At 37.0% G+C, this 12,620-nt stretch overlaps 1 protein-coding gene across 4 annotated transcripts in view; it reads left to right on the top strand.

Annotated features, from left to right (window-relative positions):
* ADCY2 (adenylate cyclase 2) overlaps nt 1-12,620 on the top strand; it is a 483,719-nt gene that overhangs the window by 383,983 nt on the left and 87,116 nt on the right. For all 4 annotated transcript variants that reach the window (XR_006279108.1, XM_038390427.2, XM_043508479.1 and 1 more), the window contains exon 15: nt 10,385-10,469. Coding sequence is in view for 3 of the 4 variants with exons in the window: in XM_038390427.2 (XP_038246355.1) it covers nt 10,385-10,469 (85 nt within the window). In the remaining variant the exon portion in view is untranslated. The remainder of the gene's footprint in view (nt 1-10,384; nt 10,470-12,620) is intronic.

The raw sequence follows: 12,620 nt of genomic DNA, 5'->3' as shown, positions 1-12,620 counted from the left end.
AAATCCTCACCAGTTGGCATAGGTGAACACAGACTCAAACCCTTGGATCTTAAGAACAATGAAAAGCAATCAGGGTCTTAAAAGAAGAATTTTAATTAAAGAAAAAAGTAAAAGAATCACCTCTGTAAAATCAGGATGGTTTTACAGGGTAATCAGATTCAAAGCATAGATAATCCCTCTAGGCAAAACCTTAAGTTACAAAAAGACACAAAAACAGGAATATACATTCCATTCAGCACAACTTATTTTATCAGCCATTTAAACAAAACAGAATCTAACACTTATCTAACTAGATTACTTACTAATTCCACTGAATGCATCCGATGAAGTGAGCTGTAGCTCACGAAAGCTTATGCTCAAATAAATTTGTTAGTCTCTAAAGTGCCACAAGTACTCTTTTTTTTTGCGAATACAGACTAACACGGCTGCTACTCTGTAACTCTTTACAGGAGTTCTGACCTGCATTCCTGCTCTGGTCATGGCAAAAAACATCACACAGACAGAGAGAACCCTTTGTTTCACCTCCCCCCCAGCTTTGAAAATGTCTTGTCTCCTCATTGGTCATTTTGGTCAGGTGCCAGCGAGTTTATCTTAGCTTCTTAACCCTTTACAGGTGGAAGGGTTTTTGCTCTGGCCAGGAGGGATTTAAAGGTGTTTACCCTTCCCTTTATATTTATGACAGGAAGTATCTGTTGGTATAATCTCATGTTCTCACCTCCGTGCCACACATAATGAAAAACAAGTATGATTCATCTTTTCTCCATGAAGCAAACTTAGAAGACGTTTCCTTCTTCGTAAGGGTACATTTTAAACTGCAAAAGTAATAGCATATCAGCTACATAACCCTTTTAGAAAGTAGAAAATGTAAAGCATAAAACTCATTATTTTTTTAGAGTGCAATATTTGGTTCTGACTCATATATTAGATTAAATCTTTTTAGTACACATTGTAAAAAATACAACAGAGTAGAAAATAATACAGAAAAAGAATAAATAAAGCAATACAGAAAAAGAATAAATAAAGCAAAACATAAAAGACAAATTACTTTATAATATTCGGACCAAATGCTTCCCACATTTGCATATGTGCAGAGTTATATATATATATGTGTATCTGTGAGCAAATTCTGATCTTTTGTTTCTATTTGTCTATGTTTATGGATTGTTTTTTAATTTTCACTGCATTTTCAACAAGGTTAATATTTAATATTTGCCTGCTCCTTCTTTTTGGAGGGGAAAATAGGTCTTTGAATTATTCTTGGGATCAGGAATCAAGAGAGGGAATCATAGAATTTAGAGATTGAAAAGGCCATCCAGATCATTAGATCACCCAGTCTATTGGTCTACAAGTGCAGTATCAATTCTCACTGTATATTTGTTAGTGTTTTGCCCAATCTAGTTGTAAAAGTCCCAAGCAATGATGGTATAATCACTTCCCTTAGGATTTTGTTCTACAAATGAATACCTATCACTACAAGAAAGCCTAAATTTATCCTTTCTTCATTTTCTCCCATTACTTCTAGTTATGTCAACATGGACTACCCTAAACAATTCTTCTCTTTTCTCGGAGTTATAACATCCTTCAAATATTTATTAACTGATGTGGCAGACAATAGTAATCACCTTGCCAATCTATACATATTTAGCTTTTTTAATCTTTCCTCATAATAAAATCCCTGTACCTTGTCATCATTTTGCTCACTTTGGACTCACTCCAATTTGTCAATCTCTCTGGTAATGAGTTGCCAAGAACTGAATGAAATTTTCCAGGTGTGATGGCAATGGAGCTGTGTAGGGAGTAAATACTACTTTCTGACTCTTGTCATGTGATTTTTTGCATAGACACTCCAAATTGCACTTTTTTTGTAGAATTACCAAATTATAATCTTTGTAAATTACTGTCCATTATTAGCCTTGCATATATTTCAGCATTATTCCTGCATAGATTTCTCCTTTCAAGTACATTTATTTGGGGTTTGCCCAGATGTTTTCATTTTAAGGTTGCATTTTTCCATGATGAATCTCATTTTGTTTCCTCTCCATGTTTCTAACTCTTTATATCCCTTCGCATTATTCCTGTTCTTACTGCTTTTCAAAACTCCTAACAGTTTCATATGATCTGAAGCCCAGATCCACAAGGGGACTTAGGCATTGTGACACTGTGCGTTGGAGCTCCTAACTTCTAGACACTTAAAAAGATCACAGGAACAACACTGTGATCCACAAAGCCTGAGTTTGGCATCTGTGTTCTCCGTACAATGCGTGGGGAGACACAGGCACCTTAGAATTCGATCCACAAAAGCCAGCATGCTAAGCAAGGAGCTGCCTAAGTTAGACAATGAGAGATGCTGACAAGAGGAATGTGTCCTAAGCCCCATCCTTCTCACAGCATTAGGTACCAACATCTGGGCTGCAGGGAGGCACCTTTCTCTGATCTGAGGAAGATAGTTGCTCCTCTGCCTAACTTGCATGCCAGACCCAGTTGGGTAGGTGTGTTCAGAAGCCACCTAACTGCACACAGAACCTCTGTGGTGGGGAAGAGGCAGCAATAGTACTCCCTCATAACCTTTAGCCTAGAGGTTTTTCTCAACAATGAAGCAGTAGTGTTTTTAATTAACACTAAATGAATCTATAGAAAGTTCAATGGATGCATAAATTATGTTCATAAAATAATCTGAGGTCTATTTTCAGCTTAACCACAAACTTTCTGTGTGACCCTGAGGAAATCAAGTGACTTTTCTCTGCCTTAGTTTCCTCATCTGTAAAATGAGGATAATACTAATACTGACCCCCCATCGGTGTTCTGAATTCAGTAATATTTCTTAAACAATTTAAGAACTTCAGTTTGAAGATATTATAGAAGTTCACTGTATAAAGTAATGGTTATAAATACCAGGCATTACTTCTCTGTTTGGGTTTTGCTATAGAAAGTCTACCTTGAGCAAGGCAAAGTAGTGCACTTCATCTACAGTTCACACCATGCTAGGGACCCCTTAAGATGAACAGATTCAGTGCAATATCTTGGCAGCCTCTGCCAATGAGGGTCTTTTTTGAAACTCAGGCTAGCAATTAATGAGTGTGATACTGATCCTACCCATATAGATTGAGAGGGTCACTTTCTTGAGCCCATGACAGTGAATCAAATGCTTTAATTCCATTTCCACCACCCTGCTATTTAACTTATCAAGAATGAAAGTCTCTAATGAAAATGAGTTACATAGAGAAAGCAAAATTGTGCCAATCATGATTCTGCAGTTGCTATTTTTGTAGTTTTCAAACCAAAGAGCTAATTCAGAGCTACACATAACTAATTCCAAGACAATTATTACTTTTCTGTTTTGTTTAAAATGTATTCTTCATAAATTCAAGTCAAATTGCAAATAACATTGTGCTTATAAAAATTGTGGCATATATGATGATCCTCTTAGAATTAATTCTACTTAATAAAAATGAAATATACCTTATTTCATAGGGATTTTCTCCTGCTGTCAATGCATATTTAAATGGTTCACATTCTGTACTTCTTAATCCTATAAAATAAATAAATGAAGTCAGACAACTTTTAAGGCATTGTACATTTATAAGTGAAGCAGGCATATGGATTTTCACCTGTCCATAATTAAAAGATAATGGTGGAGGAGTGTGCAAGGCAACTAGCAGCTTTTGTGGACAATTAAACACTAAAGCTTATCATTTGCAAATGGGTTGTATCTGATAATCACAAAATTTATTTACAATACATTTACTCCAATGCTATTAACATAATTCCTCTATGTACAAGACAAAGACTGTTCAATAAACTATATTTTAACAGAAGATTTAAAAAAATTCCCCTGCAATTCTGTCCTAATGCTCTCTCAGGCTTTCCAGGATGATGTTGGTAGAGCGTAGATAAACATAACAGAAGAGTAAAAGTTAAAAAAAAAAATCAAGGAAATGGTCTGAGTGAACACAGAGAGAGATAATTGGGCCTAGAACTGGATCCATAATGGGGCCTGAGTTAGTATTATATTACTTCTGTTTTGCTGCTGTAACTCCTAATTTACATAATAAACTGCATAGTATGAAACATAAAGTTAAATTCAATCAGGTTACCCAGTATATCCCACCCTAGCTGGGATGATTTAACTGGGACTTGGTCCTGCTTTGAGCAGGGGGTTGGACTAGATGACCTTCTGGGGTCCCTTCCAACCCTGATATTCTATGATTCTATGATTCTATATCTAGGGAAAAATTAATGGACAGTTGTGATACACAGTTATATTAAAATGACCATAAGGCTTTGACCTCTGCATGTTTTCAAAGCAGGACTTCCAGTAATGTTCCCTTGTTTACACCTTGTTCAGATCACAGCAGCGTCTCTTACACCCTTCTTGCCTCCTTTGCACTGGTTTTATGTAGTTGGTTGACTAAAAGTTGGCACTATTCGTTTTTGAAATGCAGAATGCTACTTACTCATATTGGGGCTACTCCTGTAAGTAACTGCTCACCATAAAATTCAATGGGACTACTTGCCTGGGTGACTGCTCATCAATATAAGTAAAGGCGTTTGCAATTGTGCCTGTACTGGGTTTGTCCTGGCTGTATCTGAGATCTCTTCCCTGGGCTTTGTTCTGACAGGCATCTATGTTCAACAACAGCATCATTCATCATTATGTCTTCTGTCACACAGATACGCGGATTCATGTAGTTCTCTCCATGAGACTTTATTAGGAACATGTTCGGTGGGGGAGGGGGATTAGACCAGTGTCCAGCTGAGCAAGGCTGAATTTCATGAACAAAAGCAGCACCTTTGTCTGAAAGCAAGCTTTCAAAATAGAATAGAATACAAGAGGAAAAAGCTACAGCAGCATGAGCTGTTTCTGCTGCACCTAATTAAAAAAAAAGGACTGAAAATGAGTTTTAATAGTCAAAGGATTTTTCTCAACAATGAAGCAATTGTATTATTAAAGTATTTGCACTGATTGAATCTGTGGAAGGCTCAGCAAATGCATCAGCCAAATCCCCAAGGATTTAGCTACTGTTAGATTACAAAAACAAAGTTAAATTTAGTGTTGTCATGTATAACCTCCATCTTTTTAAAAATTATTTCTTTACTGCTTTTAGGTGAAGAATAGAATTTGCAGTCAAACAATTATGAACATGAAAATTAGTTCCCTGCCAAGAAGAAACAGATGCATGAATTACCATAGAGTTTAATGGATTCTTAAAGATATATTCAGTAATACATATAATATTCTGTTACACTAATATAAGTGAGGGACAAGGAAAACCACCCCCTCCCCATCTTTTAATATCTCTGTCTTTACAGTGAATCAGTATTTTCAATAAAAATATTGCTAACATTAGTTGTATATAATACTAATATATTTTCATTTTGAAACAATCTCATAAAAGATGAATTGGTCAACATATAGTTATCTCAACGTAGTCATAAGAATAAGAGGAGGCTGCTAATAATGTGCATGCTCAAGATCATCAATTCCTCATACTTACACGTATTGTGAAAACTAGGGAGTTCTTATATCTTTTCATCACACTTCAAAAATCAATCCTTCCACAGGCGATATCATACAATCTTGGCCAATCAGGGAGCTCAGTGAGGTAAATAATGATAACATTTGGGGATGGAACGTCTGGAAATGAGGGTATTCAAATAGGTATAGTAAAATACTTAATAGACCTGAAGGCTTCTGAACACCCTTTTGCCAAAATGGTTTGTCTGAACCAAGCAGATAAAAAGAATCTGATAAATTACTACAGTACATGTGGAGAGCTTACACAATAAGCAGGCATATCTTTACTGTAGAGATCTGGACCAAGATTTTCAAATTTGGAGTGCCTCAATTTAGGTACCTAAACCTACATTTAGGCAATTAAATAAGTGGCCTGACTTTCACAGGCACTGCAGCTCCCATTGACTTCTGTGGGAAGTGCCACAAGAAAAACATTGCCATATCAAAATTATTTACCCATATACTCTGGTATCCTGCTTCATGCAGTATCCTGTACACACGATACTGTATGACATTTCTGCAAACTTAAAACATGTCAATAACAAAAGTAAATGGCTGATACAATTTTCCCATGGTCAGTGTTTAAAATGCTGGTATTTCATTTTTCTTTAGCTTGCTTCCCACTCTGGTAGGTTAAGGAGCAAAGTGAAACTACTTAAACTTACGGAGTAGCAGCCGTGTTAGTCTGTATCCGCAAAAAGAAAAGGAGTACTCATGGCACCTTAGAGACTAACAAATTTATTTGAGCATAAGCTGTAGCTCACGAAAGCTTATGCTCAAATAAATTTGTTAGTCTCTAAGGTGCCACGAGTACTCCTTTTCTTTTTACTTAAGCTTAGTGTAACTAAAACAAAATGCTGATCTTTCCTCAAAAACCCTTTAAAGGCTCCTCACTGTTTACCCAACCACCATCCTCCCTGTCAGTCAGGCCTGTAGCCTAAGAGGTCACCTTTGGCCACTCCCACTCTCTTGCCCATACATCCGAAACTTTCCACTTCTACCTTTAGCAGATTTCTAAGATCTGTCCTTTTCTCTCTGTCTAGACAATCAAAATTCTCACCCCAGCTTTCATCATCTGTCATTTGACTACTGAAACCTCCTTGTCTTCTGCTACTCTCACACTGACATTGCTCCCCTTCAATACATACAAAACATAGCTGCTAAGATTGTCTTTTTTCAGCTGTTACTTAAACCACATTACTCTACTTTTTGTACACCTCCACTGCTTCCCCCCATCAAGTATAAGCTTCTTGTCCTGATCTTGAAGCCCCTTTCACAAGTCTGCCCTTATTTGACCATTCTGGCCTCTTATTAAATCTCCTCCTCTCCCCACCTCCTTCACTCAGCAGCAATGACTTTCTATTCTGCCTATATGTCAGCTCCTCATTCCTTCTTCTACATTACCCGTATATATGGAATACCCTCGAAAAACTGGTCTATAAGGCCACTGCCTTCTCTTTTATCAAATCTTTCCTCAATACCCACTTCCATTGTGACTCCTAGAAGTCAGCAAATGAATGCTTGCTTGAGAGGCAGAAGGGGTGAGCTGGCACTTACTCTGTAGGTTTGTTATTATTTAACTATTGCAAGTGCTAACATATGTAAAAATTATATGTATGTGATTGCATCCCTCTCCTCCCAGCCTTTATGTGTCACTTATCTTTTTATATTTTAAGCTTTTCAGGGTAGGCAGTACAGCCCAGATTCTCAAAGGCATTTAGGTGCCTAACTCTCATTGATCTCACTTCAATTTAGTTGCGTAAATACCTTTGAGGATCTGGACCTTTGTCCTCACATGTGCATGTGCACTGCTTAAGTGTGATGTGGCCTCACTCCTGATTGGAGATTCTGGCAGCTATTGTAACACAAATATTTAATAATAATAATTAATAATATGTATTTTCAGGTAACTTAAAAAAATCCTGATTATTTCAAGATGAATACATGCTGAGGGCATTATGAATGACCTCGCAAATTTACTTTTATTCAGCTGTTCTCACCAAATTGAATTTTTACTAATGCTGAGAGTTTAAAGGTGCATTAAGTAATTGGCCAGACAGCTTATAATATAAAATGCGTATTACTTATTTTTATTTATTTATTTTATTTATCTTTATTGGTGTATTACTTGAGCACCTAGGAGCCCTAGCTATGGACCGTGACTGACCCATGAAAAAATTATTTTAATGACAATAATATGGCATAAAACAGAAAAATCTGCAGGAGTAAAAAGCTTATTTTGAAAACGCCATCCAGGCGTTGCCCATGTATCATGTTTGGCAAAGAAGTAGGTTTGCTGATGCACAGAAGAGCCAAGGAGTGTAACTTTTAAACTCTGCAGATGCCTCAAGATCTGTAGATAAAACTGCAGATAGGTGCTAAGAACTAGGCCTTGAATGCTGATGCTCTCCCCGTCCCCCTCCCCCTCGCATTCCCCAGGAGTAAAGCTAACTCAGGATCTGTTTTGCCATTGGTAGTATAGCCATGACTGCACCTGCATCACCTCATTCCCAGTCCCAAAGCACAGAGCAAGAGTCAATACTTCCTTAAGCACAATTAGCTCTAATGTATTTTTCTGGGAAAATCTGCCACATGACCATATTATAATACCTCATGGAGTGAGTGCCCTCCCCTCTCCACCTGGCCTGGTTCATCATGGCCGGCCTTGGTGCTCACATGGAAGGACTTCCAGAATCTTAGGGGAGGGAACACAATGCCATATGGGCTCTGCTTCTCCTCTTCTGTGTTTAATGGGCATATATGGACGATATTTGCACTAGGTTTTTCCCATTGGTACCACACAGCAAAGGGTGGATTAGAGGCTCATTATCAGATAGACTAGTTGTTTTTTTTTAAATCTTTTTTCTCATTTTAATGTTGATTTTTTTCTTCGTTGTTATTTTTCATGGGTAAGGGACTTTTTAAAATGTTTATTATTATTTATTTATTTGCTTCCTTTTGCTATTTTTCACTTTGTTTCCTTTCTATGATACCTATATTATTATTACTGTTAATTTTTGGATTTAAATAGACTCTAAAATAATTAAATAGCAGTAGGTTAGCAATAATATTCTCCTTTAATACAGAGTTTCTATAGGAAAACATACTATAGATGTTGCTCCCATTTAAGAATTAGTAAAGACAACTGGTGTTTAATATCTTATATTGGAGTCATAGAATCATAGAATCTCAGGGCTGGAAGGGACCTCAGGAGGTCATCTAGTCGAACCCCCTGCTCAAAGCAGGACCAATCCCCAACTAAATCATCCCAGCCAGGGCTTTGTCAAGCCTGACCTTAAAAACTTCAAAGGAAGGAGATTCCACCACCTCCCTAGGTAACACATCCCAGTGTTTCACCACCCTCCTAGTGAAAGAGTTTTTCCTAATATCCAACCTAAACCTCCCCCACTGCAACTTGAGACCATTACTCTTTGTTCTGTCATCTGCTACCACTGAGAAGAGTCTAGATCCATCCTCTTTGGAACCCCCTTTCAGGTAGTTGAAAGCAGCTATCAAATCCCCCCTCATTCTTCTCTTCTGCAGATTGAACAATCCCAGTTCCCGCAGCATCTCCTCATAAGTCATGTGTTCCAGTTCCCTAATCATTTTTGTTGCCCTCTGCTGAACTCTTTCCAATTTTTCCACATCCTTTTTGTAGTGTGGGGCCCAAAACTGGACACAGTATTCCAGATGAGGCCTCAACAATGTCGAATAGAGGGGAATGATCACGTCCATTGATCTGCTGGCAATGCCCCTACTTATACATCCCAAAATGCCATTGGCCTTCTTGGTAACAAGGGCACACTGTTGACTCATATCCAGCTTCTCATCCACTGTAACCCCTTTTCTGCAGAACTGCTGCCGAGCCATTCGGTCCCTAGTCTGTAGCGGTGCATGGGATTCTTCCGTCCTAAGTGCAGGACTCTGCACTTGTCCTTGTTGAACCTCATCAGATTTCTTTTGGCCCAATCCTCTAATTTGTCTAGGGCCTTCTGTATCCTATCCCTACCCGCCAGCATATCTACCACTCCTCCCAGTTTTGTGTCATCTGCAAACTTGCTGAGGGTACAATCCACACCATCCTCCAGATCATTAGTGAAGATATTGAACAAAACCGGCCCAAGGACCGACCCTTGGGGCACTTCAGCTGATACCGGCTGCCAACTAGACATGGAGCCATTGATCACTACCTGTTGAGCTCGACAATCTAGCCAACTTTCTCTTCACCTTATAGTCCATTCATCCAATCCATACTTCTTTAACTTGCTGTCAAGAATACTGTGGAAGAATATTATGTTTTTAGAAGAGGAGAAATCAATTGCCTTTGTTTCAATAACATTAAGCAATGCAGAAATCACTATCAACAGCTATATTTAAGGTTGTATAATGTTATAAGTCACTCTTTTCAGTTGTTCATAATTTTCTGAAGCTCTTTGTGGGCAGAAATTTTCCAGGCCTGGACTCTGCCCAAGGTATCATTTTTTGGAAAATGTAAATAGAAGATGGTTCAGCCTTTGTTGAGAAGAAAAATAGTGGCAGTGGGGCGGAAACATAGCTACCATATTTTTAAAATGTGGGGTTTTTTTAAATGCAATCTTGCTGATATGATTGGATTTAGAAAATTGTAATTTGGTGCAAAAAATATAGCCCCTTACTAAGAAGTAATGCTTATTAGCCTTTTGGTAAAATATTGGATCTGTTTCCCTGGGTCATTGATGTTTGAAAATTGCATTTAAGGCAGGATTAATGCCTGGGATATCATTTTCTAACTGTCTTTACCAACATTCTGAACAAAGAAAGGCTGCACTGTAGATATGTGTACATCGTTCGCATAATACCTAATAAACTTTTTTTCTTATTGTCTTATAGAACATCTATCCTTGGAATTTCCTTTGGGGTGGCATTTCTCTTGCTTTCCTTCACTCTTTTTATCTGTTTTGCTGGACAGCTTTTGGTAGGTAATCAGAAAATATTAACTCAGTGGTCTATACCATTTCTTATATATAAGAAGCCAGATCATAGAACCTTCTGTCTTTTCAAGATCCTGTGACCTTTGAAAAATGCCAGTTTAATAAGGACCTATTCCTGCTGTTTGTACCAAAGCTCCCATTGGTTTCAGTGGGAATTTTCCCTGAGTAAGGCATGGAGGTCCAGGTCCCTGAGGGCTTTATTCACCTAGGTTAATTTACTTTCAGCTTCTTGAATGATCTGAAAAACATAAAATGTCAATGTGATGACAATCTTTGCATACAATGATTACAATTGGGGGCAGATTCTCTTACAGGTTTGCATTATAAATAGACTGATTTGCTTTATTTTCTAAGGTGCAGAGTTTTTTGCTTTTGCACTGATGAGAGCTAGAATTATTTTTTTATTTACCTGGTAAATACTTTCCTGTTGTGATAGAATTTTTGTGTGATTTTTAAATATTAAACAACTGTGTAATCTGTATTTAATAACACATTTAATATTTATTGTAATTTAAATATCATGTGACAGAAGACTATGTACTGAAATTTGACATTAAAATACTGTTGCCACATGAACTGTTAATGTTACTATCTACTTATTAGCCCATCTGTTAATGTGTAGCATTTAAGTATTTCACATAATTAATGCAAGATATTGGCAAATTTCTTCTCTGTAAATTGCATAAAAGATTATTTAAATATTTCATTTGAACAGCATGTTAACATGATATTTTGTTAAATGCTAAGAAAATGTTTAACAAATATTTATTGTTTTAGGGCAAAATACTTCTTTCAGTCATGCTGGAGTACACACGGAATAACTCCTTTGAGAGCCAGGAAGAGGTTGTAGCTTTACAATGGTGTAAATGAAAGCTAAATTTGGCTCTTAATATTTAACTAAAATCTAACTGGACATTATTTATATAATTATGATATAATTCCACATTAATTAATTAATGTGTTTTTGCCATTCATCCTGTGTCATCTCACAGACATATTAAATCAAAATTAAGCTCTTTTGATTCTTTAAACATATTCTTTAGTCTTTATTTTCCAATGACTTCATCCATTTTGAAACCAATCATAGGATTATTCCCTGCTTTTCTGGTACACTTGTATCAGTCAGAGTGTATTGGTGCTCCACACTTTCTACGCAGTCAGAGACTCCACTGAAGCAGGAAGAAAAGAGAGGATTCTGGGATTAATGGAGAATTAGTGGTTGCATTTCGGGGTCTCAGAAAGGAAGAGGTAATTGAGGACCCTAGTACGAGAGGAGCAATCAGTCCATGTATAAATTAGTTCAGGTATGAGAAAATTAGAGGATTCTAAACTAGAACTCCGAGTCTTAACTAAAGAATACCATAAAAATATTTTTAGGAATAAGCATGAGATGCATATAAAACAGATGATATCAATCTTCCTTACAAAAATCAAGGATCACCTATAAATGAAAAAGGACTTGATATGTGAAGTAAATCGATAACAAGATTGTTTGAAAATTAAGTTTGGTTATGCTTCCTAAGAAAAGGTGTGTTCTTTGGATAGACCCCAACCCAAGAATATTGTGGGGTTGCTGTCAAGACAGGGAAACTATTACACAGTATAGATCACATGACTATACATGAGATAAGATCCTATACTCGTGTATGAGGAGGTTTTAAAAACATGTACTTGGTTACATGCCCAGTAGCAAATTTCTTAAATAAATAGTAATGCTGAAAATGCATCTGAGGTTAGAATCTGGCCATTACCATGAGCTGACCTGGAAAGTCTAGGTCTAAATGCATGTGATATATATTGCTCAATATGCCTCTTTAGTTATTAGGAGAGTTCCTTTCGTAGCATGGTATTTTTTAATGTTTTGTGAGAGAAACCTGATTCCTAGGATTTCAAAAACCTACAGTCTCATTCCTACTACACTAAACAGATTCAGTATCATAAAACAATAACTGATGGATATTTTACATAGTATTAACTTCTGTTCCCCAGGCTTCAGAACAGTGCTGTCATTATGATAACAAGGGTCTGCCACAAAAATTCTCCCTCTTAATTGGTGATTAACTCTGTGTACAGCTTGTGCATATGTTCACAGGGAAGAAAGATGTAGAACTGGAGAATTGTTTTCATTTATTTTT

Source organism: Dermochelys coriacea, chromosome 2, assembly GCF_009764565.3.
Source record: "Dermochelys coriacea isolate rDerCor1 chromosome 2, rDerCor1.pri.v4, whole genome shotgun sequence".
Lineage (NCBI taxonomy): Eukaryota > Metazoa > Chordata > Testudines > Dermochelyidae > Dermochelys > Dermochelys coriacea.
The sequence above is the reverse complement of the archived record's forward strand: the minus strand, read 5'-3'. Positions and strand labels throughout refer to the sequence as shown.